The 26,073-nt window shown below is 43.7% G+C and overlaps 1 protein-coding gene across 12 annotated transcripts in view; it reads right to left on the bottom strand.

Annotated features, from left to right (window-relative positions):
- TRIO (trio Rho guanine nucleotide exchange factor) overlaps positions 1-26,073 on the bottom strand; it is a 437,405-nt gene that overhangs the window by 264,553 nt on the left and 146,779 nt on the right. For all 12 annotated transcript variants that reach the window (XM_039521976.1, XM_039521977.1, XM_039521978.1 and 9 more), the window contains 2 exons: positions 20,900-21,022; positions 1,918-2,109 (listed from right to left, as the gene is read on the bottom strand). In XM_039521976.1, the coding sequence (XP_039377910.1) occupies positions 1,918-2,109; positions 20,900-21,022 (315 nt within the window). The remainder of the gene's footprint in view (positions 1-1,917; positions 2,110-20,899; positions 21,023-26,073) is intronic.

Below are 26,073 nucleotides of genomic sequence, written 5' to 3'. Positions count from 1 at the left end.
CTGGAGATTTTTAAAAATGATTTGCGCTGATAGAACAGATTTGCCTGCCAGCTCTTTCTTTATTTTGATTTACGCTGGGCAAACAGGAAATATTCAAAAGTGCGCTTTTTCCTGTCTACCTGGCCACTGCATCCGAGCTCAGATTGCTGTCCCACACTAACCATAATCCGATATGTTAATACCAGGCCTCAGTTAACTGCCAGGTACAAAATAACCTTTCTGTGAACTGGAATACATTCCTAATTTCAGACACTGATGCAGTTCATTTAAAAAAAAAAAAAAAAAAACCCACTCCACTTTGGTCAGGAGGCACACCAACATGTAATTATGTTTTTGCATATGGTGCTTTTCAAAGGTGTCAGACTGGCAAGCGCAGTAATGCAAATCTTTAAGTTAGCCAGGGAACAAATACAGCACAGACACTGGTAAAGTCCCACACTGCCCCATCAAATATCTCAAACTGACCTAGAATGATCACATTTATAGATGCATGAAAACAGTTTATTCTTTACGACTCGCCCTTCTGTGGCCTCACTGTTGAGACTGCCAAAAAAGGTCTCTCTTAGCAACAACCGTACTTGTAATAAGGACACCTATTTACCATAAATGGACTAAGATCAGCTATTTGCTTCCCTAGACCAAAGCATCATCATTAGCATGCTGAAAGCACTGTACGGTTGCCTGTCAATTAAAGGATTCACATTCTCAAACAATTTGGTTTTAAGAATCTAGCACCTCCTCTTAGTAAACATACAAAAATCCACCTTAAGACAATTAGTAACTAGACTGCTTCTTAAATTTCTGTGGCCAAATGATCTTATTCCCAAAAGGCTACTTAAATCAGTTATGAGCAAACGGCAATTTTTCTGGAACTCGGTTTGGCATGTGGCAGGAGAAAACTGCGGAATAGCTACAGGGACTATACTTAACACACTACTTCTTACCTCGCGCAACAAGCCTAGTGCTCCCTATCAATAAAAACACCACCAGCAGCTAACACCACACACCAACAAGGAATCGGAATATTGACGGGAGACTCAACAGCATGTATCTGCCAACTAGGCTGCAACTAATTCCCTGAAGGGAAAAACATGCTCTAGTTATCAAGGCTATTAACCTGGCAATGTGGAATATTTAGGCCTACTTCTTCCTGGGTCAGATTAATTCACATGGCTTATGACTGGTATTTTAAGTTGTATGGGGGCCTAGAGCCAGGAACAGGGATATGTAATGCCAATGGAAGTTAAGTGTACTCTTATGGGACACTGAGTAAACATCCCCTACCCAACACCAAACACAGATTAAAGAAAGACACTTAAATACTTTACTTCCCCTAATTTTCCAGCAAGTTAGGTTTACTACTCAATAGGTGTTTCCTGAAATGCTCCTTAAATATTGAACCATTCTGGGACTGATATTCACAAACACTATCATCTCTCATTGTGTGAGGCAAAAAGCCAGGAATTACTGGCCAAATGATTGTTTGGGTAAAAAGACCTTTATATTTATACTAATTTTTTACTTTCTTTATCATCTCAAAAGCTTGCCCCAGGTTAAACCTCTATGTTCAAATCATGAAATTCCTACAGCCTTTTGCTTTCTGATTTCTATACTGTATTAGTTTTCTAAGGAGCCTCGTGTATAGAGCAACAGGCGCAGAGATTTAAAGCCCAGGCAGTCCTGAGTCAGGGAGAACATGGCTCTGCTTAAAAGTGATGATGAAGTTTCATACTACTGTAGAGCTGAGCAGAGATCAAGTCTTCTGCCTGTAGCCTTTGCTTCCTTTTAAGCCCCATCCAGAATGGAGCTAACTTGCTTTCTGGATTTGTTTTTTAACCTGGTTTCATGGCCAAATCAGGTAATTTGGTTTATACTTTTAGCTTGTTAGCTTTCGTTGGCTGTCCCCCATTTACTGACCTGTTCAGTTTTCTGGTGGAAGATGGAGGACATATCCAGTAAGGTGCTTCGTTCATCCAAGGCTGCAGCAAATGCCTTCCACTCTTGCTCCAACTGACTAGCGATCTGTTTAATCTGCTGTGAAGCATAATGGCCAGACTCAACCAAACGATTTGCTACCGACATGATGCGGTTTATGTTTACATACACATTCTGTGGAGAAAGGATGACAAAGGCAGAATGTGGTTAGGAAATACAATTAATAAATTCATAAGGATAGATCCATGAAAGAATCTGTAAAATGTGCTAAGCAATGTATTACATATACTAAAAGTACATGTACATATGAACATATGTATAGTTACATAGCTAACCTAGTTTTACATATACTAAAAGTACATATTTGGGGGTAGATCCTCTGTTGCTGTAAAGAAGCCTTGCTCCGTTGACAACAATGGATTCTCAGCAGTTGTAAATTTGTGTTTCTGACTCATAACAAATGACAATACTGTGGTCAAAGGAACCCCTGCCTAGTACTTCACAAAGACCTTAATAAAAGCAAACAGACAAACCCTCACAGTGGGTTTGTATAGTAAATCTATTTCACTAATGGAGAAATGAAGGCATTCAAATAGTTAACCACTAGGAAATTATAAGTGACTGGTAATCACTTGTTTTAAACAGCATGTTCATGTTCCCAGACCACCAGGACCTAGGGACCCTCTCTCCCCTCATAACTTCAAGTTTTTACCTCCACTCATTGAGGCATTACAGATGTTCAAGGTCACAGAACGTTACAGAAGCAGAAGTCCTCTTCAGTATTTGGCAATAATTGAACTGGTTTTGCACATACTTTCTGAAAAAAATTACTTCCAGGCTTAACCACTGAACTCCAGCCAGAGGAGTAAAAGACTGGCTAACTTCCAAAAAATTGAAAATGAGACTCTAAAGCACTGGTTTTCAACCTGTGGTCCGCAGACCCCTGGGGGGTCCACTGACTATGTCTAAGATTTCCAAAGGGGTCCGCACCGCCATTTGAAAATTTTAAGGGTCCACAAATGAAAAAAGGTTGAAAACCACTGCTCTGAAGTGTTAATACCTGGCAATCTTAGGCATCACTGCATTCATCTCACAATTACATTCTTATTCTGACCCTAAACACTTAACACTTAAATTCTTGGCAGACAAAAAGTAAGATCATGCAACTGAAGAAACCACATATTTCAGTTTCTAGAAAATACCAGAAGTTAAATATCCTTTGATGGTTTGGTAAAGATTTTCATTTGTTTTCACACAGTCACTTTTTTTCTGGGCCAATCTGAGAGGCTGCTATAAAGTTATCTGTAGCAAGTGCTCTTGGTTCACTTTTCTGCTCGCAACATTGAAAAATACTGGGACTACCTCATCAAATTTCGATGAAGATTTGGCACATGTGACACAGAAGTTCCTTGGCAAAAGGTCCCCGTTCTTTGCAAACAGCTCTTACCTCAGACCTGACAAACTCACTACACCAGACATCTGACGGATATTTATTCATCAAGAATAACATTCAAGTTATCTACAGAAACTTATCAAGATTTATAATCATTGCAAGAGATACATATGGGTAATATTTAAGGAATAATGTATTTATATTGAAAGTATGCTTATGCACTTGAAGTAGAAATTAGTCACCGGGAGGTAATGTGTTTCAATGATGACCCACTCAAGCAAGAGAGTTTCTCCCCCCACCCCCACCCCGTCAGCTGGTGAGGTAATGCAAGGTTCTCGTGTTTACTCTTGTTAACCCTTGCCGCATCCCAGAACATTCAATGGAAAACTATCAGAGACAAGTGCCAAGACAGAAACCACTTGCAGGTGAAAAGGAACATTATAGCAGGAGGAGATCACCCTGGCTATGAATAAAGACAAAAGATTCTTTCAGTATAATAGCGTGTAGGGAAAGACACCGTATCCATTCACTGAGGAAACCAGCTAGGTCTGCAATGGACTGAACTTTATTATATAGGAAATTTAACTATTAGTAAGTGTAGACCCAGGCTCACATTTTATAAATTTGTTTTGTACTGTAACCATCTGCTTTCATCACTTTCTCCCACTTCCAATTAAATCTTTGCCCTTTCTTAAATGAGCCTGCTTTTGCTTTATTATAAGTGCTTGCAAGTGCTGTGTGGTTTACAGAAGTGGAGGTTTAACGTTAAACTGGTAAACTGGGGTACTTTACATACTAAGTATCTGGAATTTCTATGAGTAGCATGTGTCAGGGGCTGGATATCATAGGGAACAATTCAAAAAGGACTCAGGGCTTGGACTGCACCTGTTGTTAACCTGGAAGGTGAAGTAAGGGCTGGCAGAGCCCAGAGGAGAGTGCTGACCACCAGCTACCCCCAAAAGAGGCACGGAGTAATAAGGTGACTCTCAGTCCTAGGTGCCCTGAGAACCATCACACTTGTAGTAAAAACTACCCGAAGAAATTCCAGCCAGCACTAATACACACAATGCTCGTGAGCAGAGTGAGGAGGATAACTTTTTTAAATCGCCAGGTTCTCTGTATTCTGCTCAGGTGAGTTCCACTTTCCGGCCTTCTGCGCTTTTTGAAAATCATCACAGATCAGTGTGGAAAAAAGGTAGCACTCTCTAATACTCTGTGATCTGATACCTTTGCTAACTGAAATCACAATGCACCAGATCTGGAAATAAAGTACTTCCCACTAAGTTTATAACAAACCAAAATCTAACTTGGCTTTGTCTCTTCCTCTTTGAAGCAGCAGTATATATGACTGGAGAAGCACAGGATAACTCTGTTATCTGAAAAATCTTATTGAAGTAAGTTCAATTTGATTATCCGGCATGTGTGGGCTATACGATGAAAAGCCTGTTAAAAGGCCTGACAAGGGGGCTTGGCTGAGTAACGGAAAATTATGTTAAGTATCGTGAAAACTGAAAATCCCTTCCCTTTCTCCATATTGAGAAACTGAAAAGAATGAAGGAAATATTCTACTACTATATGAAGTGTGTAGCTAACCTCTATAACCCAGCTAGTCTTATGGTGTCAGCTGGGCTTGAAGGACTGACATTTTTACCACCATAAATGTGAGTAATTAGAGAAGCCAAAGCAATGAGTTTGGTAACCAAATCTAAGGCTACCAGGGTGAATGGCTCATCTGTGGGTGTCAAAGAAATATTCCTTATCACTGTGTTTACACTACTTTGTTCTCTGAAGCTTTAGCATGGAAGGTACTAGGAAGTGTGCAAATGCACACTGCCAGAACACAAATGAACAGTAGCCTCACCCAGTACTTTATTTTTTCCCCATTACAGCACCCGCCACCATTTGAGAAGTCAATTAAAGATTTAAATCTCAGTACCTAGAAGCTGGTTCCTGTGACAGAAAGCAGCAGCATTTCAGATCAGAGAAAGAAGAATGACAAAAAGGAAGAACTGGAGGATGACAAACCCCTCAAATATCAACTGGCTACAATAGGAAGACTGTTAACTGACCCTTGGATACAGATAGAGAGGGACTGACAGATGCATTCAGTGAAAGAATATGGTCAACTATCTTTATCACATCTATATGCAAAATAAAAATGTGATGCTGTTAGAGAACCAGCAGGTATTTCTTGAACTGAATCAAGTGCTCTCTTTTTCTACTGCTCCATCCAGGGAGTTCTTCTTAGTTATCCCATTAGTTGATGGGTGCCATTAGCTGACTGCAAGTAAATAGGCCAGGGGTCAGCAACCTTTCAGCAGTGGTGTGCCGAGTCTTCATATATACACTCTAATTTAAGGCTTCACGTGCCAGTAATACATTTTAATGTTTTTTAGAAGGTCTCTCTCTAAGTCTATAATATATAACCAAACTACTGTTATGTGTAAAGTAAACAAGGTTTTCAAAATGTTTCAGAAGCTTCATTTAAAATTAAATTAAAATGCAGATCTTATTAGTTTAGTGTGATCCTTGCCCTTGCTTTTCCTTGCTGAGTTTTCCAATGTCTGGTGGCATGTATTTGGATACTTTAAGCTGCACACAGGCTTCTGAGTGATCAGTCGATAACTGGCTGGCAGGAGGTCTGCGGCTGGAACCCCAGATCGGCAGCTGAGGTGAGTGGAGCTGGCGGCTGGTAGGGCTGAGCAGGGCCGGAGGCCTGGACCCTGTCTGGCAGGGGGCCTGCGCTGGAACTCCAACCGGAGGCAAGGTGAGTGGGGCTGCAACGGGGACCCCGGCTGGCAAGGGACCAGCAGCCGGAGCCCCAGAGCGGTGGTGGGCTGAGCGGCTCAGCCCGCCCGCTCTGGGGTTTCGGCCGCTGGCTACTGCTAGCTGGGGTTTCAGCCTGGTGCCAGCCTGGGGTTCCTTCACCCAGCCCAGCAGCGGGTGCTGAGTGAGACCGGCGGCGGGACCCCAATTGGCAAGGAGCCAGCAGCAGGAACCCCAGAGCGGCGGCAGGCTGAGCCGTAGGCTGCCGACCCCTGTAATAGGCAATAATTGTAGGCCAACGATCGTCAACAACTTTACTAAGAAATAATTGTTTAATCGGTCATTTTAAATGACAAATAATGCAGTGAATCTGCAGCTTCCAAATGCTAATCAACTGTTTAGGAAGTGAGGGAGGAAAGAGGTACAATTTCACAGTGTTTTTCAGATTATTCCACTGCATTTCAGAAGTATAAAACTAATGAGTGCTATGGAGCAGCACAAAAGGGCAGCAAAAAAGCCAGCAACAAAAAAAAAAACAAGTCAATAATGCAATAAGGGCAGCAGTTTGTATAAAAATACATCTCATTTACAACCTTCTTTACTCAGAGCGCACTTTAATAGACTGGCATTTGCTCTTTAAACTTCAAAATATCTGAGAGCGGTTCTGCAAGGTCTGGAAATACCAGAATTTTTCTCCTACAGGCTATATAAAAAAGGTTCTTGCTCAACATGGCAAAGGCCAGCAAATACAGATAAACAAGCTAAGGCACAGGCCGGCTATCGCAACATGTGTCATCCTTTGGCATGTGGCTGATTTCAGTAGAAGGCAAGTATACATGGGCAATATGGGTGACAGCCTGCCAGTTTACCTCCGGCTTCTCTGTAGAACTTAATAGAAACAAACTGGCAAAAGCACTAAAGGTTTAATTTTAACCCACATATTCCCAAAGCCCTTTATAAAATGTTGGTTTAGCAAACAGGTTCTGAAACAAGAGCTGCTATTCTGCATATAGGGGGTGCACATTTGGTATGGTACTTTTAAAGGTGTCTCTTTAGTGTATGTCACTAGGACTATTATCACTGCATCCTTACTTCTCTTTTGTGGTAAATTACTAAATTATTCATCCAAGATGGCATTCAGAAGTTCCAATCAGGGATCAATGATCCACTGTACTAGGCACTGCCCAGGCAACTGAAAGCTGGGCAATGTCAACGGTTTTATAGTCACTCATTAGTAATTATTTAAGTTACCTGCAATATCCAACCCAGTACTCCCTGCTGTGTTACGGGAAAAAAAACTGGACTCTTTAGTCTAGAAATGCTTTACAAAAACCCCTCCCTGGGAAGCTGTAATACAAAAAATAATGAAGTCTACAGAGACGCCTAGGTGTGTCTATCCCAATTATGCATTAGCATTTAGTCTTTTGAAAAACCACAGCATGTCAAAGTGATCTAACAAAGACTGTAGTTTAAAACTAACAGTGCCACGCTTGTTTGCTGGAGCCTCAAAGAATCTTACAGGAGTGTAAAATTCAAGATGTAGCTTATCAATCAGTCTCAGGTGACAGGTTTGTAAATTAAAGAATGTTAGAAGTAAAAAACTTCAGACTGAAAAAGGTATCTTTAAGAACTGAAAGCCACTATGATTTTTTTTTTGCTATTAAACGCTTTTACCTCATCTGACCTTCTTAATGTTTTCGTTCATACCAGCCCCTGAGGTGGAGTTTAAACAGATTTGTTTAGTACCTTCTCTCTGCTCCAAGTTAACTGTTGACCCACTGGAGTCTGTAGTGCAGCCTCTGTGCTTTTGATTAAAGCTTCCCAAAAATCCTTAAGGGCACTTAGTTCTAGGACTCTCAGTTTGCAGACAAAACTGACAGTGTTTGACTACTACAGATTTTAGTGATTCTGAAACAGGCTAGCGTGTACACACACACACATACACACCCCTACCTACCTGATAGATACTGTGCTTTGACAATAGCAATCCAGAATTCCTTAACTAAAATATATTTTAGCAGGTCATGGGTCAGTTGACTCCCACGGCAAAGAGGATAAGCAAGTATAGCTTTTAGCATTGTCTATGGGGAAAACAAAACCTGAGATTAAGGGTGGTCTACACTTAAAAATTAGATTGACCTCACCATGTGGCTCAGGGTTGTGAAAAATTTTGCACCCTGAGAGCCACAGTTAGGTTGACCTAACTCTCAGTGTAGACACAGCTAGGTTACACAAGAATTCTTAGAATCATAGAATCTCAGGGTTGGAAGGGACCTCAGAAGGTCATCTAGTCCAACCCCCTGCTCAAAGCAGGATCAAACCCAACTAAATCATCCCAGCCAGGGCTTTGTCAAGCCTGACCTTAAAAACCTCTAAGGAAGGAGATTCCACCACCTCCCTAGGTAACCCATTCCAGTGCTTCACCACCCTACTAGTGAAAAAGTTTTTCCTAATGTCCAACCTAAACCTCCCCCTCTGCAACTTGAGACCATTACTCCTTGTTCTGTCATCTTCTACCACTGAGAACAGTCTAGATCCATCCTCTTTGGAACCCCCTTTCAGGTAGTTGAAAGCAGCTATCAAATCCCCCTCATTCTTCTCTTCTGCAGGCTAAACAATCCCAGTTTCCTCAGTCATGTGCTCCAGCCCCCTAATCATTTTTGTTGCCCTCCGCTGGACTCTCTCCAATTTATCCACAGCCTTCTTGTAGTGTGGGGCCCAAAACTGGACACAGTACTCCAAATGAGGCCTCACCAGTGCTGAATAGAGGGGAATGATCACATCCCTCGATCTGCTGGAAATGCCCCTACTTATACAACCCAAAATGCCATTAGCCTTCTTGGCAACAAGGGCACACTGTTGACTCATATTCAGCTTTTCGTCCACCGTAACCCCTAGGTCCTTTTCTGCAGAACTACTGCCCAGCCATTCGGTCCCTAGTCTATAGCAGTGCATGGGATTCTTCCGTCCTAAGTGCAGGACTCTGCACTTGTCCTTGTTGAACCTCATCATATTTCTTTTGGCCCAATCCTCTAATTTGTCTAGGTCCCTCTGTATCCTATCCCTACCCTCCAGCGTATCAACCACTCCTTCCAGTTTAGTGTCATCTGCAAACTTGCTAAGGGTGCAGTCCACACCATCCTCCAGATCGTTAATGAAGATATTGAATAAAACCGGCCCCAGCACCGACCCTTGTGGCACTCCACTTGATACCGGCTGCCAACTAGACATGGAACCATTGATCACTACCCGTTGAGCCCGACCGTCTAGCCAGTTTTCTATCCACCTTACCGTCCATTCATCCAGCCCAGACTTCTTTAACTTGCTGGCAAGAATACTGTGGGAGACTGTATCAAAAGCTTTGCTAAAGTCCAGAAATAGCACATCCACTGCTTTCCCCTCATCCACAGAGCCGGTTATCTCATCATAGAAGGCAATTAGGTTAGTCAGGCATGACTTGCCCTTGGTGAATCCATGCTGACTGTTCCTGATCACTTTCCCCTCCTTTAAGTGGTTCAGAATTGATTCCTTGAGGACCTGTTCCATGATTTTTCCAGGGACTGAGGTGAGACTGACTGGCCTGTAGTTCCCTGGATCTTCCTTCTTCCCTTTTTTAAAGATGGGCACTACATTAGCTTTTTTCCAGTCATCCGGGACTTCCCCCGATCGCCATGATTTTTCAAGTATCAGAGGGGTAGCCGTGTTAGTCTGGTTCTGTAGAAGCAGACTAACTTTTTTCAAAGATAATGGCCAATGGCTCTGCAATCTCATCGGCCAACTCCTTTAGCACCCTCGGATGCAGCGCATCCGGCCCCATGGACTTGTGCTCGTCCAGCTTTCCTAAATAGCCCCGAACTACTTCTTTCTCCACAGAGAGCTGGTCACCTCCTCCCCATACCGTGCTGCAGAGTGCAGCTGTCTGGGAGCTGACCTTGTCTGTGAAGACAGAGGCAAAAAAAGCATTGAGTACACTAGCTTTCTCCACATCCTATGTCACTAGGTTCCCTCCCTCATTCAGCAAGGGGCCCCCACTTTCCTTGACTTTCTTCTTGTTGCTAACATACCTGAAGAAACCCTTCTTGTTACTCCTAACATCTCTGGCTAGCTGCAACTCCAAGTGTGATTTGGCCTTCCTAATTTCACTCCTGCATGCCTGAGCAATACTTTTATACTCCTCCCTGGTTATTTGTCCAATCTTCCACTTCTTGTAAGCTGTTTTTTTGTGTTTAAGATGAGCAAGGATTTCACTGTTAAGCCAAGCTGGTCGCCTGCTATATTTACTTTTCTTCCTACACATCGGGATGGTTTGTTCCTGCAACCTCAATAAGGTTTCTTTGAAATACAGCCAGCTTTCCTCGACTCCTTTCCCCGTCATGTTATTCTCCATGGGGACCTTGCCCATCAGTTCCCTGAGGGAGTCGAAGTCTGCTTTTCTGAAGTCCAGGGTCTCTGTTCTACTGCTCTCCTTTCTTCCTTGTGTCAGGATCCTGAACTCGACCATCTCATGGTCACTGCCTCCCAGGTTCCCATCCACTATTGCTTCCTCTACTATTTCTTCCCTGTTTGTGAGCAGCAGGTCAAGAAGAGCTCTGCCCCTAGTTGGTTCCTCCAGCACTTGCACCAGGAAATTGTCCCCTACACTTTCCAGAAACTTCCTGGATTGTCTGTGCACTGCTGTATTGCTCTCCCAGCAGATATCAGGGTGATTAAAGTCACCCATGAGAACCAAGGCCTGTGATCTAGCAACTTCTGTTAGTTGCTGGAAGAAAGCTTCGTCCACCTCATCCCCCTGGTCTGGTGGTCTGTAGCAGACTCCCACCATGACATCACCCTTGTTGTTGACCTATCGCCTCTCAGAGAGGTGGATTAACTATATCGATGGAAAACACCCTTCCATCATGGTAGGAAGCGTCTGCACTAGGGTGCTACAATGGTCCAGCTGCAGCGCAGGCTCGTAGCATAGATATAACCCGCAATTTACTGTAATTGTCTACTCTGTGTCAAACCCAGCAAACACCGCTGTGCCTTCACACATGAATTTTCAGGCATGCAGTGTGCTAAGCCTCTGGCAGTAGCCAAAGGTAGCTCAGCTTTAGCTTTCTCTTACCCAATTTAATCTTAAAACAATACTAACACTGGCCTATATGATCATGTTCATGGCTTTGAGGAAAGAAAAACCCTGGAAAGTGCAGGAAAAAACGGTAGCAGAGGCGGTGAGAAGATGTACAAAGGCCAATGAGTGTTTGAGGTTCCTAAAATAGATGTTTTAGAAATAGATTTATAATGGGATTTTTTAGTAATAATTTTTCAGTAGTTTTATTACTGTATATATTTTTGTTAATGGTTATATAAATTTATATGAGAGAAATGGGAGCTGCCTCTTTAAGGATAGGGTGGAGGCATAGTGACTGAGCTAATACAGGGGCTCCCAAGGGCCTGACCGGTGCATGCTGCTGCTACAAGAGGAGGCTGGCCTGTAGTTGGCACCTAAAGAAAAGGTTTGGATCCCCAGCATACACAAAGCTCTCTTTAAAAAGCTGAGTCTTGTAATGGAAGCTGCAACAACTGCTGCGCAAGATGTTCCTCATCCTCCCTCCACCCACACACTTGCACAGCTACTTCTGTCACCCCTGCCAGCATCTGCAGCTCGTGGGGCACATGGAATGAGGGGGCATAGCCATGGAGCAAGTCTTCCTCCTCCTCCACATAAGGTGGACTGAAGTCTTCGTAACTGATCAATGATTGATAAACAAAGTTTCCGACCCCACACACTGGGGGGAAAAAAAAATCGATCTTCAGACCCCCAAAATAATTAAATTGGCTTAAAGACCCAAACAATTTTTTCCACCACATGCATTTTGGGTTCTTTCTATTTGACTTCTGTTTTTTGTACTTTTAAGGTTTGTGGTTTTCAAGCTTCTTCATCTCAAACATAAGAGCTAGAAACTTAATTTTGATCAATAAAAACAGATTCACATCCCTTGACTCCAGGAGCTGGGGTGTTACAGGCTGGCTAGCCCTCTAGGAGGAGTCCGACTCAGCTTCACCTGTGACAGATCAGCTGTCCCCCTCCCCCCGGCTAATCCTGATCTGCTGGGCATCAGAGAGCTTAGATCAATTATAAGCCCCCATGTGTAAGAGCTGGATGATTCCCCTAAAAGCCTGGGAGAGCTCAACTGGAGAGAAGAGCTGCAGGAGGGAGGCTATCTCCTGCTACTGGCACAGAAGAAAGAGGGTAGCAGGCAGGAGGGGAGCAAGCTACTGTGAGAGGGCCTGGACAGGTCCAAATCCCAGACAGATGCCTGGAGACAGACTGGGGATAAGGATCCAGCTTGTGGAGAACCACCAGACTGGGGAAGGACTCCAGGGAGCAAGCCCTGGGGTCAGTGGCTCAGGTAAGAGGTGGGCCTCCAGGGAGAAAGTCTAGAGGGTCATCACTCTGCAGGAGGGTGGGGAGAGGGTAGCCCCTTCATTTTGTTTTCTTTGGGAAGAATGTTTAAATTAGTTTTCAGTGCCCCACCTGGGGGTGCTGAGATAGGGGAGCACCTGACAGAGCTTCCCTGAGTGAAGGTGGGCCGGACACACGGGGGCATTGTGAAGATCAACCCTTAGGGCTTCAAGAAGAACACTGAATATCGCTAAACTCAAGTCAGTCTCAGAAGTAATAATACTGAGTCAATGCTCTTTAAAGAAGCTCTAACACTTGAATGATTCCCAAATGGTCAGAGTAAACAGGCTGGCAATAAGTTGTGCTGCTATTGCTGAAGGCAGAAACAGACACTGAACATGCACAAAAGGGAAGGCCCTCTGGCTGACTGTCTTGAGATGGTAGGTTTGATCTACAAGTGATTGCAAGCCCCCAGTTCTGTAGGCTTCCCTTGATTCATGCTGTGTTTATTCCATATCTCTGGCTGTCCCGTTGTGGAATGACAACATGGCTCAACAGCAGAACCTAGGAAAAAAAACAGTTTGGAAATGCCTTGTTTCCCATTGCACATTTTTAATGTAAGTAGAGGAAACAGGACCCACTGTGATCAAATTAGAGATTAATGTTAGCTGCTGTACAACGGTTGCATTTTTTCAAAGTGGTGTGTGTCAGGCCATTTGACAACTAAGTTCAATAGTTTTGTTTTAAAATGGTGTTCAGATAGGTGCTTTACTTGTGCCAAATACAGTGTGCTGAAAACTAGTTAGTTCTTTTCATCTTTGGAGATGAATCATTTGGAATAGTTTACCTTGCAGTTAGGGGCAACACTAGAGTACAGAAAAAGGGTAATGTATGCAGATGTGCTATTTCTTGTATTGCAAGGAAAAAGACTCAGCACTTGTCAAATTTATTCATCTGCAGACTAAACATATGAACTGGAGGTCATATACCCATAATTACACAGAAGGTTAACTATATCAGATTTAAAATAGCCATTTGCTTTTTGTTCTTTTATCCACACTTAAAACATGCAACTGGCCCCACTCAGTCTCCTTGTGTATGCTCCTCTCCTCAGCATCTCTCACTGGACCCACAAAGACTCCTATAGGTCGCAGCTTCTTTATTATTGCTGGACCCAGCTTGTGTGCTGGCAGCAAGCTTCCATCTAGCATTTATTCTGATTAATGGAAAACTAGGAAGTACAGCACCAGCTACGCCTGTCCATTTTTCTGGATAAGGCCATTGGCTGAACATACATTATGCCTCATTCAGCAGTGAAGCCATTATCAGATAGGGAACTCAGTGATGTTCAAGCTTGTTTTTTCAGGCATTATTGGGGGGGGGGGGGGAGAAAGAGTAGCTGGTTTGTTTGTTTAAAGACCCTATTGTCTTGTTGAACCTTCAGCTGATATGCTCTGAAATTTAACCTTGAAAAAGAATTTTTATGAATCAGATTCTGGACAAAAACATTTATGAGACAAATCTACATTTGCAAACCCTATCTTCCCCCCGATTTGGGTTTAGATTACTCCTACTGATGACAGAGCCATTATAACTGAATTCAGCAACAACTTACACCTCCAAAATCTCTTGCATATAGAAAAGCTGTACATACCTAGCAGTTATTTTATCACTTTTCCTTCTCTCCTCCCCCCACCAACTTTGTCAGGGAGATGCAGGCTGAGGCAAGGGAGAGACAATTAATTTTTTTTAAATGAGAGTATTTAAAACAGAATGTATGTAAGTTGCGTATGATTACAGACAATTTTTTTTTAAATTGAGACCGTCAATTTACTGCTTACAAAGCATGTGACATTACTGATGACTGCAGTTTTTATAGGCTTCATTAAGATTGTTTGATGCTTTCCATGAAAGGACCCTGTTCTCAGTTGCCCTTAACTTTGCTCAACTTTAATTGTTCAGGCTGAACCCATGATCCATGTTGCTTTTCAAGTTTTTCAAAAAAAAATAAAAAGAAAAATGTTTTTGCCATGTTTGAAACAATTCTTTGTTTCATTTCTTTCAGCTGTTTCATTGAAAAGCTCTGTACCTCCAAGCTGTGAGTGACAGGTGACTTGCTGGTTGTTAGTGTGTGTCTGGTTGTGTGTTGAGCAGTAGCAGATAGCAAGTGTGAAATTGAAAAAACCCCACCTTTTTTTTTTTTTTGAGGGGGTGCAGGAGCATATATAAGACAAATAAAAAGTCTGGTCACTAGCTATTCCTATGAAAAAAAAAAAAAACATCCGGGCACGTGTAATATTTGAAAAAAAAAAACAGCACACACGAATAGGAATTGTGTGTGAAAGAGTGCAGCTATTCACACACAAGATTTAATCTGCACTGAATGTGCTCCAGCCCAGGGCTGCCGAAGCCAGGCAGGGCTTCTCCTGCAATTGCTGCTCCCAGCTGTAGTGAGACCAGAACTAACAGCAGGGAGAGTCTCTCCTGTGCTTACTGCCAGCCCCCACCACTCTGGCACCCAAGCAACAGGGAGGAGGAAACCTCCTGTCCCTAATTCAGAGGGGATGAGAGCCTGTAAGGTAGGGATCACTAGTGAGACAGGCTGGACTAGGCTGAGGCAAAATAGCTAACCATTAGAGAAGACTTGCCTACCGAGCTTGGAATAGAACCCAAAATAACTAAAAGCCAACATTCCTCTGCTGTAAGCAAATCTCTCTGAAACCCACTGGCAAAAAAATCCCATCCCTCTCTAATGTTGTTAGGAAAACCTACTGCTGCTATCAGTTACTCCATTAGCTGAAGAGATCTGCATGGTGGATCTAAATCAGGGATTCTCAAACTTCATTGCACTGTGATCCCCTTCTGACAATAAAAATTACTACATGACCCAGGAGGGGGGACCCAAGCCTGAGCCGCCCGAGCCCTACCACCCCAGGGTCGGGGCTCCCAAATCCAAAACCCAAGGGCTTCAGCCCCAGGCAGAGGACCTGTAACCTGAGCCCCAATGCCCTGGGCTGTAAATCTTGGGCTTTGGCTTCAGCCCTGGGTGGTGGGGCTTGGGCTTTGGCCCTGGGCCCCAACAAGTCTAAGCCAGTCCTGGCAACCCCATTAAAATGGGATTGTGACCCACAGTCTGAGACCCGCTGATCTAAATGTTCCAAACCTGCTGATGAATAACATGGGTGTCAATATAATCTCACATGATGGAATTTGCTTTTTTTTGAAAAGGTAGGAAATTACACACACACACACACACACACACGACTGTTGAAAGAATATTAAGGTTGCAAAGTCACACACACAGAAGTTCAGATATACCAGAATTAAGGTTGCCTGTGCAATCTTTATTTGGCCCCCTTGTGCAGATACATAAATTGGAGTTATATAGCAGAGGTGACCAAACTGTGGCTCATGACCCACATTGCGGCTCTTTTACAGTTAAAATGTGGCTTGCGGAGCCTCCTTCCTTCTCCCCCCCGCCCCCGATTCTCCGCCTATCAGAGGAGGAGAGGTAGCGTGGGGCTTCTGCCCTGGTGTAGGGCAGTGGGGCTAGTTGCTTCTGCTAGAGAAGACTGGTGCCTGCGGGGCCGGGGGAGGGGGGGGCACAATTTAAAGGTTTGCCCCTCTCCCCACAGCTTGAGTCACAACCCCCTCTTACCATCAGCGGCCCCTCCCTGCAGCTCCCAGGTGTTAGCTGCAGGAAGAGGCCACTGCCTTTAGTTCCCTGGGGAGAGACAGCAGCAAAAGCAGCCTGAACACCTGCACGCACACGCGCACACACACACACACACCCCCTGCAGCTCCCAGCTGTTTGCCACTGCCTCTCCCCACAGCAACAGCTCCCAGCTGGCTGGCTCCAACAGCTGCAGTGCGAGGGAGAGAGGGGGGCCCTGAGGCATCATGTGACCATGCAGGGTCAGCAAACCTGGCAAACATCTGGGGTGGCACGTGACTCCATGTGCCCCCTCACGCGTCACCTCTGGTTCTGCCCAGTGGGGACGGGAGACTCAGGTGCCCCAGCTCTGGAACTTCAGAGGATCAGTACGTTTGGCCACCCCTCATAGTCTTTTATTACATGATCACATACTAATTTTTCCACAGGACCCCTGCCTCATTCAGTACATAAAACGGATGATCTCTGAATGAGCAGATATTCAATAATTTGTTTTCTCCTCATTTTTCAAACTGTGTGACTTCTTAATAGCATCACACTTGTTTTTGAAAAAGCTCATCAAGTTTACAATATAAAAGTATACATAATTTATTTTTTTCTACCCCTTTCCACTTGCCTAGACTTGGAAGTTTACATTGAATAGCTGGTCCTGAACAGGCTGGACTGATTTAAAATAAAAGCAACTTAAATCACTAATTTAAAATGATTTATTAGCAAGCAGGAAACTGATTTAAATCAGTGATTTTAATCTAGTTTTGAATCTGTACTCTTTAGGAATTTTCCTAAAGAAAGACTGATTTGGATTGGGTGGTAATAATTAAAACATGTTGACCTGCAGCTAAATATAGCCTTTCCACTAAGTCTGGCAGAGGTTTTTTTTTGCTAACAAGGAAGATATAGTGCATCTATATTCATTTGATTAAGCAAGTATATAACAACTTACATTTATGCAGATTCTCAATTTTTACATTTTTATGATGTTAGAAAACAGTGAATGATTCATTTCTTATTTACTAGATTATTTTGTGTTGAGCTCTATTTGGATGGAAATTTAAATTCAATTAAAATGCACCAAAACAGCATTTTATTTATTAAATAAAACTATCTTGAGTGCTGGATACACAAGAAAAAAGTTTCGTGGTTTATCTAAGCATGTTTGTCATTTAAATTATCTATCTATTAAACAAAGCAAGTATCCAGGGCCGCCCAGAGGATTCAGGGGGCCTGGGGCAAAGCAATTTTGGGGGCCCCTTCCATAAAAAAAAAGTTGCAATACTATAGAATACTGTATTCTCATGGGGGCCCTTGTAGGGCCCTGGGAAAAATAAACATTTAAAAACCTTCCGTATCTCAGCACAAACCCAGTTTTGAGAAAACTTCTTTTCAAGTCACCTTTACAAGGTATCACTGGTTCTCAGCATCAGCTAGTGCTAAAAGGCACTAAAGCTCATTAAAAGGGTTGGACAAATATTTTCCGTCAAAACTTTTTTTTGGATCAAAAACTAGGGGTTTCTAAAAAACGGGAAAAAATCACAGACGATTTCTGCTTTCCTTCAAAATTTGTTGTGGTTTTTTTAATTGAAAAGCTGAAATTAGTCTGCCAAAACCTGAACATGATTTGGGGTTTCAGAAGCGTGTGGCCAAATATTTGCTGCTTGCTGTGTTTGATTGTTTAAAGAAACAAAACAAAAATTCTGCTTAAAAAAATTCCAAAACTTTTGAACCACCTCAGCTTGTGACCAAATACCTGAGCCCATCCAGTCAGAGATTTTTCCAGGTTTCTGATACTCTGCTGGCTTCCTTGACTCTCATCTGTCTCCATAACTTTGGGTTCATTTAGGTTAGAACATAAGAACATACCGACAGTGGCCAATGCCAAGTACCCCAGAGGGAGTGAACCTAACAGGTAATGATCAAGTGATCTCTCTCCTGCCATCCATCTCCATCCTCTGACAAACAGAGACTAGAGACACCATTCCTTACCTATCCTGGCTAATAGCCATTAATGGACTTAACCACCATGCATTTATCTGTTTCTTAGAGACTGGCTCCATGGGGTCCCTCACAAACTGACAGACCCCCAAATGCCCACGATCCAACCCCCCCTTCCCCTGACCACCCCCCAAAACCTCTGCCCCCTCCCTGTCCCCGAGACTCCCTGCCCCTCATCCAACCGCACTGGTCCCTTGTTGAGCTGTGTGGAGAAGGATATTCTATTTTGCAGAGGATTTCAATAGGGAGGATGGAGCCCTGGATTCTGAGCCAGTCTGGCAGGTGGGTTGTTAGGAGCCAAGCAGGTGACCTGGCAGAAAACCAGGCAGGTTTAACTGAAACCAAACCAACTCCACAAAAAAACTTGTATTTCAACAAATGTTAAACTTCAAAGAAACACTTCACCGGAATATTTCTGACCAGCTCTAGGTCCTAGGACTGGGTGCGTTGCTGTGTTTAAACTCCAAATGCTTGGTCCATTCTGCTCCATTCCACAAGCAAAATATTTAATTTTGAGAAGTATTTTATGAGCCCCAGGGTTGAGTCATCTCTGGCAGCAATGCTTTATCACATGCAGAGAGAGAGTAAATGTCTGCAGTGGCAGGGAAAAGCATCTCAGCTTTGTTTTGGATTTGGAATATTAACAGAGAGCCCCCAGAAAGAAAGCAGGGGTTTGTGGTTAAGGGGCTGGTTTGGAGTTTGCGCATGTGTGCTCAATACTGGCTGTCACAGACTTTCTGTCTCACCTGAGGCAAGTCATTTTATAGCCCAGGCCTCAGTTCCCCACCTCTAAAATGGAAATAAATCTTTCTGTGTTGGTCTTGTCCATTCAGATCAGAAGTGTTGTGGGGCAGGGTGTCTGTACAGTGCCCAGCATCATGGGGCCCTGATCTTACCTGAGCTCTCTAGGTTCTGTTGCAACATTAATAATCCCCCAAGAATGCACTCCTGTGCACCAGCTGGTCCTGGGTCTCAAGAGATGAAAAGGCAAGTCCAGCAACCTGCATGGCTATCTAGTCCCTATATCTTTTCATAACAAATTTCAAGGCAGAGAAATTCTATTAACACTCTCATTAAAACCTTGATTGTGATGGAAACACTGACTGGGCATTAGCTACATTGGTGCAAACCTCAACAGTGTAACTATAGTACAGAGGTAAAAGGACTCTTCAGTCCCCGGGACTCCCTGCTCCCTATCCAACCCCTCTCCCCCAGCCCCGGCCGCTTACCCCCTCTCCCGGAGCCTCAGCGCATGCGTCCAGGAGCATCCCTGGACAGCGCTGCAGCCACGTGCCTCCGGCGGGGCCTGAGCTCCTCCCCGCTCAGAGCCGCGTGGTAAGGGGGCGAGGTTGTGGGCTCCAGTGTGACCAGAGCTCCTGCTGCTCGGCCCAGAGCTCGCAGCCCCGCCCCCTTATCATGCAGCTCTGAGCGGGGAGGAGCTCAGGCCCCGCCGGAGGCACGTGGCTGCAGCGCTGTCAGGAACGCTCTTGGACGCGCGCGCTGAGGTGCCAAGGGGATGGCGGGGCCGGAGCCTTAGCCCTTCTCGTGGGGGCCCCTGCAGGCTCAAGTTGCCCCCCCGCCCCCGGCCCCGCAAGTATCTGTGGTTAGTGATCCAAACGGATTGTTTCTGGACACCATGTCCTACCTACATTTTAGAACTACTAGATCTCACCCTCCCATACCTACTTTTTAATCCAGAGCTGAAGATGAAAACAAGCTTTCTGGTTTTTCAACTCCCAAGTGGTTTCTTAGCTTTGAATTAGTGATTGAACTGAACTAGCTGAATAAACTAAAATCAAGAAAATAGTCCCTGTGTATCTGCAGAAATGGCTCCTGATGTCAATAGCTGGTTTAGCACTTTAAACTCTGGTTCCAGGTGCTTAGCCAGTAACTGACACCAGTTCTGTGGTCTGACTTTGTTTAAAATTTGGCAGGCAAATGTACTAATTATTTTTTATTCAATTTAAAGTAGTTTAGGTTTTAACATAGGTTAATTCCAAGTTTAATTTTAAATAGGTTTATTTTAAAAACAAACCTGCATTTAATTTAAACTTTAAAAAATCTGTTTTTTTTTAAAACATCCATTTTTGTCCACATTGGACGATAGTAAGTACCCATTCCATGAGAAAACATTTACTTCAACTTCAGTCTGTTATGTCAGAATGATAAATGATCCCCTTTAAAAATTGAGGATTGTGAATACTGAGCTGACAGGCTCTTTCATTGAACAATGAAATTTCTTATAAGCATTCAAGCATAAGTTGGAGTCAATTTATGGGTTTTCATATAATTAATTCTGCCCACATTGTGCACCCATCTAGCATCATTCTTCATTTAAAGCCCTACGCGTTTTCTCTGAAGTTGCTGGCAATTTCTAAAGCAATACTTGAGACTCCACTACTGAACTGCTTGCTAGTAGTTGCCCAGGAACTATTCATTATCTGTATGCTGTACTTTCACCAATACTGACATGTAGTCTAATGAACAGGATACTGGGAGACATGGGGCCAAGAGACCTGGATTCTACCATAGGTTTGCCATTGAACTGTGACACTTTGGTAAAGTCATATTGCCTCTATGTCTATTTCCCCTTTCATCGGTTCTTCGGATTCTAAACTCTTTGGAGCACAGACTGTCTCTCACTATGCATTTGCACAGAAACATGGTCCTGATATTCGTCAGAGACTATAAAGGTTTCCATAAAATCCAACAGCTGTGCAAGATAAACTGTTTTGCAAGTCACGTTTCTTACCATACAGTTCATGGCAAAGTGATTGTGCTGCGTCTGCAGCTCCATAGCGTGGGGGTGACTGGTTCCAATCTCTGTGTAACTATTCAGAAACAGACCTTTGTTGTGTGTGATCCAGTCAAACATCTACAAGAAAAACAACAACGAGATCACTCATTTACGATGCAATGACAAGCTATAAACGAGGAACATGTGATTTCGCATTTTGTGAGAGACACACACAGACACTACAATAATGAAGCCTGAAGTTGCAGTTCATTTTTGCTACTTTGTTAATTTCAGTGTTAACCATCTCACAGTTTTCTCAGACTTTTTTGGGGGGCTGAAAGCACTGTGCTAGATCTCAGCCCAAAGATTGTCTTTACCCCATACTCTAGCTGCAGCAAAATCTGCTCCATTAAATTAGGGCCAGAGGAAAAAAAACCTTTACTTGAAGTGAGAAGGTATTTCATAGGTAATGCACAAATAAAGACCTCATTATAAAGCATCTACATTTTCATGTTGCTAATCTTCTCAATGCTAGCTTGCTAAATTAAAAAAAAAATTAAGACAAGCTATTAAAAGCCTAATTGTATACCTGCTCAAAAATCTAATTTTAGTTATGTAATTGCCTGAAGCCCTAGCCACATTTTATTTAAATTACAGCAGTGCAGCTTAAAGCCTATGCAATTATACAAAATCTATATGTTCAAGTATACTATCACAACTTCTTCCATTTTTGTCTTAAATACAATAGTCACAAAATCCTACATTATGACAATGCCAAGGTTTTTTAATTCAACATAAATGCAGGAAATGCAAGTTATACTCCCAACCACCATCTAAGTGAGAACACAGCGCAACTGATGTACCTTGAATTATTGGCTACATTGTTAAGCGTGACTTCAAATACAGCATTCAACATGTAGATGAGTTAATGCAGTATTTCCTTCACTTTTTAATTGTCTGTTTTCTGTGTGTGTGGATTAACAGAATTAACATTCACCTAGATTTTTTGCATGCAATGTATTATATATTTGACACTGGGGAGCCGTTCAGGCTTTTGCTGGTGGAAGGTGAAGCCCTACAGAGAACAAGCAGCAGGGCAAAACAGATGCAGAGCTTGATTCCCTGCTGTGATCATCAACTCCTCCATAATTCTAAACTAAAGAGACCACCTGCTCTCTGAGCTGGGTGAAAAGGATTCCTGGATGAAAGAACACAGCAAGGAACCAAAAGTGCTGCCAAGTTCAAAATATGAGCCTTAATATACGTAGGTTACCAAAGCAACACTAGTAACTTCAGTTCTCCATTAGTCTATGAACTGGGAACACAGAATATATTATAAGTGGCTGGGCTGAATGTCAGGAGCTAGGAGCAGGAAAAGCCAAGAGTGTGACAGCTTAGATGTGAGGGCAATCCAGACGTACCTGATCAAACAGGTTGAAAATTAGAAGAAAATCTCAGGTCTGCGTGACCCATGCCTGCAGACTTGGTGTTTCTAAGCCTGCGCTTGGGCATCCAGACTGCACTGGAAACCCAGACCTTACAACCATGCTGGCACATCCAAACTGCTTTACGCAGACCCAAGTCAGAACTTCAGCTTCTCTGGGTGTTTAGCATCATATCCCAGAGTTCCTAGCTCTCTAGCTAGCTGAAACGGCTGAGTTTGGTTATGGGAGAACCTGTCTGTGGAAGTTGACAGGAAGTACTTTGCATGGTTTTAGACCACCAACACGTCCAGCCAAGCAATTTTGAGTCCACATGCTCCCAGCAGTCAGAGCCATCGACATGGATTCCAACTTGGCGGAGAAACTTTTCCATCTCATGCTCTGCCTAATTCGTGAACTAGGACTGGCAGCATCTACAAGATGCTGGTGGACATTTCAGTGGCAGTTTCTGAGCTGCCAAAGGCACCTCTCAGAAGGGGGTACTGATGTGCCAGCCATGACCCAGCTGATGCTGCTCATGTCTGTTACCTTAGCCACAGATTCCCTCTATGTAGGCCAGCACTTCGGGAACAGGGCCACAGCACAGACTGGTAGGATCACATCGTCATACCGACTTGGGGTGACTAGCAAAGCACAGTCCTTTCGCATGAAGAAACAGATGTTCCTGGAGGTATGCAATCAGCGTGCCTCATCCTCCAGTGCCAGTACAACCACGTGAGGGCAGCCAGGCCAGTCCAGAAGCAGGTCACCATAGCCAGCTGGAAGCTAGTACCTCAGCCTGCTACAGATCTATGGCTAACCAGCTTAGAGTTGGCAAATCACTGTGCGAGGAGTTGTGGCAGAGGTTTGAGAGATGATCAGGACTGTGAAGTACTGAAAGGTGGTAGGCACTACAAATGTTACTGCACAATGCCTGGGAGGACAAGGGGAAACCTCTTCTAGTAGATTCAGGACACTCCTGGATTTCTGAACTGGTATACACAGCCAGACAGTGCATCTGTCCTAACTGGTGCTGGATCCAGATGTCCCACAGAAATTAGCGAGGCTTTGTGTGCCCACAAACCAGGTTTGCATGATGCCATGCATAAGGGGGAACGAAGTGTTATTTTAAGTCATGCTCTGTATGGGCGAAAGGCAGCTGTGGGATTTTCTTTAAGTGTGTTGGTAATATGAATTCTGGAAACACGTTCATAAATGTATGGAGATTAATACATTTTATGAACATCTGCCAGGTACTTCAATTCAGTTTATGGATTACGCTGAAGTTTGTAAATTTTTATTATTAAATTTACTGAGAATGGGCATGTGATGACTTTTATTAATGTTTGCCACTTAAGATTACATATAGTAAAACTTGAATTCCATACAAGGCTACAGTAGCAAGATTTTATTTAATACATATATTAAGATACCAATATAAGAAGCAGAAAAGCAGACCAGCTGCCCAGAAAACATACAACACAATTACCAAGTTCTGTGCCAGAACAGTGAAAGGTGCATGTTACCAAATGACATGGCCAACTATTCCTGGGTGTCCCCTGCTTGACTTTCTGGTGCATTTTATACCTGTGGGCTGCAACTGGACTTGAATGGATGAATCCAGAGGGTACATCTGCCCATTCCATGTGCTACTGTTAATTGACGGTGACATAATCCAGCCAACTGCTGAACTGCTACACAGTCTGCAGGACACACACTAGTGTGGAGGGAATTCAAGGCATGGGGCTAAAGCTGGCAGCGACAGTAGAACCTGCAGTGTGGTAGCCATGAGTAAAAGTAATAGCTTGAACTGCTCCTTCTGCTGCACTCTGTCTTCCTCCTTCAACCTGCAGGCATGCTCCATGAATCTCTCTGCCAAGCCCTGCTCACACTGTGCAGCGTCTCTCTCTTTCCACTCTTCTCTCATCCTTCTGATATTTCATTGGGCGCTTCTGGAACTTTATCTGCTGATTCATTCTACCTAGAATCTCTCCCACCAGCTCATCTCAGATTTTCTGCTTACCTGCAGAAGGTAGGTCCACTCCCCCAGGCTCCTAGTGCCATGTATTTGCCCTGCAGAGGTGGAAGAGTCTCGAAGGGGAGTAGGGGGGAGGGAGAGCACATTATTGTCCAGTCATTAAAAATTATATTTTCCACTTTATCAAAGTGGATGCTTTAATTCAAGGTCAAAAGATGTTACTTTTCATCAGTGGACTGTATTTTATTCACACAAAAAACATTGGCCATTGAAGATCTCCTCCAGAACAGCACTGAAAGACATGGACCAAATTACACATTGCTGTTTTGTTTGGACACATAATAGCCAGCTTTTTGGGGGACTCAGTTTACAGAACAGTGTGGGCATGGCTAATTTATAAGATGCATTGTATTAGAGGGGAAGAGTATGTAAGGTTAGTTGTGGGGCCCCAATCCATCCTTATAACAGCCATTAACTAGTAAAAAAAATTTATAACCACCGCTTAACTTTCTTCCTCATTTTACTGTATCCATTTTGAATTCCAAGTGGTGGTGGGAGGAAAGCGGGGGGCACTAAGGGAATGGCGTGGGTTCTGCCATGAACAGAAGCACATCCGAACCCTGGCTGGTATTCATAACATAATAGACATACGGAAGGGAGGAATATTAACGGACAAGGCAGCAGAAGCTTACCAGGGTCCGGCTTCAGCGTTTTCTCTGATGCCGATTCTAGAGCGCGCTGCTCCCAAGGCCTGTCCCCAGACAGCTCCTCTGAGTAAGGACCCAGGATATCCTCTATCTACTCCAGTGGCATAGCCTCTTCAGTTACCGGCCTCAGCACCAGGGTCACTTCTTGCCATTCATCCAGCTCTCGTCCAGCGGTGCCTGTGATTGGGGGCGTATAGGGGCACCATCCCCACTCAGCATAGTCATGCACCATTGTGTGCTCAGTGCACACTACAGTTCCCAGTACCCAGATGAATTTCTCATAAGAGGCAGGAAGACAGGGAGTTCCCCATAGGTTCTGTTGACATCCTTGACTCTGCAGTACTTGGTCTTCAGACACTGGCCCAAGTCCAGAAGGGTTCCTGGCCTAGTCAGACTAGTTTCTGTGTGGACTGAAAGGGGTTTGGGCTTAAACCCGATTCAGAGTCTAGGCTTCATGTGCTGTGAATACATACTCTTAAGGCAGTGGTTCTCAATCCACGGCCCAATCAGCACACAGCTGTGGCCCATGTGACATGCTCAGGGCCCATACAGGTAGTGGGGGGGGGCACATAACACAGAGAGAGCTGCATATGTGGCCCACAATGGTAAATAGGTTGAGAACCACTGTCTTAAGGCCTTATCTGGACTAGAACAAAAAGGTTTGTGTATTAGAACATACTCGCTAGCACAGACAAGTTTAGCGTGATCCCTTTAAAACTTGCTGAGCTGCTTAGCACGTGTTATCTACTTAAAAGGTAATAAAGGTAATAATTGGAGATATACCAATCTCCTAGAACTGGAAGGGACCTTGAAAGGTCATCAAGTCCAGCCCCCTGCCTTCACTAGCAGGACCAATTTTTGCCCCAGATCCCTAAGCGGTCCCCTCAAGGATTGAATTCACAACCCTGGGTTTAGCAGGCCAATGCTCAAACCACTGAGCTATCCCTCCCCCCCTTAATAACTTAATACCCACACCTTTTTCCTAGTCTAGACAAGAACAAAGAAACAACATTAATCACCACAGAGCACGGCTACCCATATACGCAAATCCCAGAGGTGAACAATCTCAGCTTTATCAACTCG

Source organism: Mauremys reevesii, linkage group 2 (assembly GCF_016161935.1).
Source record: "Mauremys reevesii isolate NIE-2019 linkage group 2, ASM1616193v1, whole genome shotgun sequence".
In the NCBI taxonomy this organism is placed as follows: Eukaryota; Metazoa; Chordata; order Testudines; family Geoemydidae; genus Mauremys; species Mauremys reevesii.
Note: the sequence above shows the minus strand (reverse complement) of the source record. Positions and strands in the feature narration are given on the sequence as shown.